This window comes from Oratosquilla oratoria, unplaced genomic scaffold (genome assembly GCF_046742065.1).
Source record: "Oratosquilla oratoria isolate Oo_2021 unplaced genomic scaffold, ASM4674206v1 SCAFFOLD53, whole genome shotgun sequence".
NCBI classification, from domain to species: domain Eukaryota; kingdom Metazoa; phylum Arthropoda; class Malacostraca; order Stomatopoda; family Squillidae; genus Oratosquilla; species Oratosquilla oratoria.
This window is the reverse complement of record NW_027467717.1, coordinates 1,395,001-1,399,206: the sequence shown is the minus strand read 5'-3', so window position 1 is coordinate 1,399,206 and position 4,206 is coordinate 1,395,001. Positions and strand designations below refer to the sequence as shown.

Here is a 4,206-nt window from a genome sequence, read left to right as displayed (position 1 = left end):
ACATTTCACTACCAGCATAATAAGGATTCTTATATGTTACTGAAATTAGGATGGTGCCAGAATATGCTAATTGCAAATGAAAACTGACATAGGATCTATTTGCTTATCATTCTTATCAATCATCACATATGATGCTTGTAAAGTATTTTCGCTGACAATAACTTTTCCTTATTTGGTATACTGCGTCGGTTTTAGTATAAATGTAATGACTGATAGAATAAAGAGGATCATGTTAATGATTATATGTTTAATATATACTTGTATGCTACCTCCCAGTGGCCTAATAGATCTTTACTAATTATGATATTGTAAATATAACATATTTCGATTTTGTTTACAATCTGTTGTTGACAGCAAACATTCGTTGTTGAGGGGGCAAGTCGGGGAAGAGATAACTGACAAGTGCAAGGAAGGAATAGTAGAAACAGGGTGGAGGAGAAGACTGAATTGTAAGTCGGTACAACAAATAGTAGGAAGTTTAAGAGCAAAATGGAAGAGGCAGCCTTGAAACTACTAGAAAATGCAAATGATGATGACTTTGTTCGTCTTCTCACCGATTTCAATACCAGGGTAAGTTAGCATATTGATATACCATGATAGGAAGACCTTTTTGAGATATCTAGCACTTATTCATAGTACCAAAGTAACCTAAGTATAGATCACACAACATATAGTATCATTTCCTTGTCTGACAACCCATGGAGTGACAACCACTTGTTTTCCTTTGGTTGTTGTAGTGCTCCTACATTAACATTTACATGATATTGTATAATTGTGTTTTCCATTTAAAACCTAGATTAACTCATCTGATGAACTCACCCCAAATAGCACAAGGTAGGCAGACGAAAACAAATAAAGTGAAAGGGATTGCTAATCCTACAGGCACACCAGTCTCAGTCTGACTAAGGGGTACTGCTAAGCAGTTATTAATACTTGTAAATAGACTTGAGTTGCAAACTTATGCAAATCTCAGATACAGAGTAGTCTGGAGAATCAATAGATAGATAGGTGACAGAAATATTATTTTGGGCCATGATGAATATATCAGGAGTACTTATACTACACTCACCATGAGAAATTTTCTAGTGCTTTACCTCTTCTTAGAAGGCTTTTATACAATGATGCTTACGTAGGTGTCATGAGCGCAAGTGGGCATATTATAAGGATGGCAACATTGGGGTCTCGATTATATTTATTTTGTTGTAGCTGAGTGACCCTCATATTCTATGAACTGGCTTGATCATATTTTCTGTGATTATTAATATTCAGAGTGAAATAGAACAAGTAATACAGCTGTAACTTTATAGTTTATTGTATGAGTATTGTGATGCATCATCAGATCATCATACATTAGGCAGCTGATGCTGTCCTAAAATATTTGACTCATATTGAAGAGTTGAACAAGATCTCCCCTTTGTAATTATCCCTAAGCCTGGAGCCATTTAGTGGATAGTCCATCAATGTGACACATACATGTTCTGTGTATTGACTCCAATAGGTTTTGGTCACCTCTATAACCTGTGTTCCAAATACAGAAGGCAAATTCAAGCAAAGGTCTTACGTGAGTAGTATGCAAGGTGATCATAAATCTTGAAGACCTACAATGGGTAGATTTTAAGAAATTGGCTGACAGACCAGATGTCTTGTTGACTATGGAGATATGTCGGTGAAGTATGAGGAAATTGTCAACTAATATGCCCAAGTCCTCATGGCTTTCTGTTTTTATATTTGCCCTTATATTTTTATTATTTGCCCTTGGAGATAATATTCAGCCAGTGTACCTAACTACAGCCAGTTAATAAAGCCACATTGAAACCTCAGAACTACACATTTATCACTATTCATGTCTAGACCCCATGAGGCCCTAGAACAGATGTTGATGTCATTTTGGAGAGGTGCACTTACTAATAGCTAGATGAAGGGGAGATGAAGCACTAATATTAAGATATAATTTTAGATCATCAACAAATATTTGTCAGTTGTTAACAAGGTAATTTGGTTGAGAAATAACATGAAACACAAAGAGGAAAACTCTCGGCACAGAGCCCTGGGGACTCCACTGGTTACGTCTCTAGCTCCATAATCTACTTCTGAAACTGAAACAAATATTGATCTACCCTACAAGAATGAACTGATCCAGTCAAGGAGGTGATCACAGATACCAAAACATCTTAATTTTTGTAGTAGCATAGTGTGATTAACAACATTAAAGGCCTTTGAAAAGTCTAAAAGGACCATGTCAACAGTATAACTGGCATTAAGCATAGAAGTAACAAACTCACAAGTCAGTATGAGTTGGTCGTCAACAGTTCTAACACACCTGAAACCAAATTGGTCAGAGGAAAGTACAATATTAATATGTAGTGGTAAATATGAGCAGTCACAATTCTCTTTAAGGTCTTACACCAAATTGAGGTCAACCTAATAGGCCTATAATTAAGTGGGACAGTTGCGAACTTTTCTTAAAAAAGGGAATTACTTTAGAAATTTTCCATTCTAAAAATTGGATAAGCAAGGGCTGGACAGGATGTAAAGCAGCATAGGGTGTAATTCAGGTCCCATTAGGTACATTCCTTAGTTTTTTTTGTTATCTTGCAATATATTACACATTGTTTGGGAGCATTGTTAAAAAAGAAATATGATAAAATGGAATACTGTAGAACTAAGTTTCCTTAAACAACTAATACCAAGTTTCTATGATTTTATGGCATTTGCAAAAGAAAGTAAAAGACTGCTAAGTGACTTAACCACACATTATAACTGGTGTCTGCTTCCACTTTATTTCTATTATTATTATTTTTTTTTTTTCTAATAAATATATTTGCATTCTTTTCAGTTTGAAAGGCAGTTTACACTGCCTGAAATGCCCAGTGACAGTTGGGCACGTTTGTGGTCAGTCATTTTTCATAGACTAGTGAATCCAGCAGCTTCTGGCATGCTTCTCACATGCCTCAACACTGTCAGAATCCTAAGGTAACCATCATGCATTGCTTGCTGGTGCATGGAGACAGTACTTTAGGTGGTTCTGTATTTTCAAATTGAAGGGGATATGTTTTTAATGATTATTATGTTTGTTTCCACTATTCCATTTTATATAAGAGTGAGTTTTATTGTCATTTATGTGTACACAAGTAACTCTTCATTTTCTTTCCAGTCGTAATAAAGCAGGAGTAGATTCTGTGGTGGATAGGGATCGTGTCTCCACATTAGTAAAATTGGCAGGGCTAGTAACAGAAGAGGAAGCACTAACAAGACTCAATGAACAGATCAACTATGATGGTAGGTGCCATTCATTAGTATTTATCTTTTATGAAGTAGAGGCAAAGGAGTAAGGGGTTTGTTGCTTGTGATAAAGATACTGAAGAGGCTCTTATTTGCAATGTACATTTATCTATTCAAGTTTTTGCCATGAGTTTTGAGGACTGGAAAGCCACAGCCTTACAGCAGCTGGTAGTAGTTCATGAGCATCCTACAGAGATTTCTTTAGGAAGAAAGCATTTACAAATGTCTGTATTGTACTAATGATGTGTTACTATTTCCATGTCACTTCATAAAAGTAGTAATAGGAAGGGAGCAGTGGCATTTCAAGAGTGATCTTGGGCTTAGCCCAAAGACTAAGTATCAGAAACTTAGGGCTACACCTGCAAGCGAAAGTGAGGAAGAGGACAGAGTTTGTCAGTGGGTGGTGGAAGATGAGTCTATCTGATCTTCTTGCAGGACAACTACCTGTCATTAGTCTCTTTACATTTGTAATATCACAAATTTTAATAACAGAAAAGTGAAAATAGTGCTATTGATTGAAATTTATTTAATTTTGACTGACTTCTACTGTGAAATGCCTCAGTTGATAATTATTGGAAGTCAAGCAGCGAAAGAATGCAAAAGGTGAGAGTGAAGGGATGGAGCTTGTTAATGGATGAAAGGTTGAGATGGCCCTAAAGGATGTTCTTCTCATCCACAATGAGAAAGTGTGGTCTTCATTACTTATTCTATTTCTTCAGTATACTGAAACAGTGACAACTGTAACTCAGTATTTTGTTTGAGTCTGAAAATATTGATCTTTTAATTTCACAGTTGTCTTGGAAGCACAGAAGAGCTTGTTTAATTTAGTATACAACAGTAAAGCAATTCAGCGCTATTGTTGCGGTAACAGCTGCGTGCCTGGTCTGATGTGTCGAATGAAGCTTTTCCGAGACCCTGATGTGC

The 4,206-nt window shown here is 36.2% G+C and overlaps 1 protein-coding gene across 3 annotated transcripts in view; it reads left to right on the top strand.

The window, feature by feature from the left end:
- Positions 1 to 347: 347 nt before the first annotated feature.
- LOC143023639 (chaperone Ric-8A-like) overlaps positions 348 to 4,206 on the top strand; it is a 38,466-nt gene continuing 34,607 nt past the window's right edge. For all 3 annotated transcript variants that reach the window (XM_076182227.1, XM_076182225.1, XM_076182226.1), the window contains exons 1-4: positions 348 to 570; positions 2,837 to 2,973; positions 3,155 to 3,279; positions 4,075 to 4,206. The exon at positions 4,075 to 4,206 is cut by the window's right edge and continues 67 nt beyond it. In XM_076182227.1, coding sequence (XP_076038342.1) covers positions 490 to 570; positions 2,837 to 2,973; positions 3,155 to 3,279; positions 4,075 to 4,206 — 475 coding nt within the window. In that variant the 5' untranslated portion in view covers positions 348 to 489. The remainder of the gene's footprint in view (positions 571 to 2,836; positions 2,974 to 3,154; positions 3,280 to 4,074) is intronic.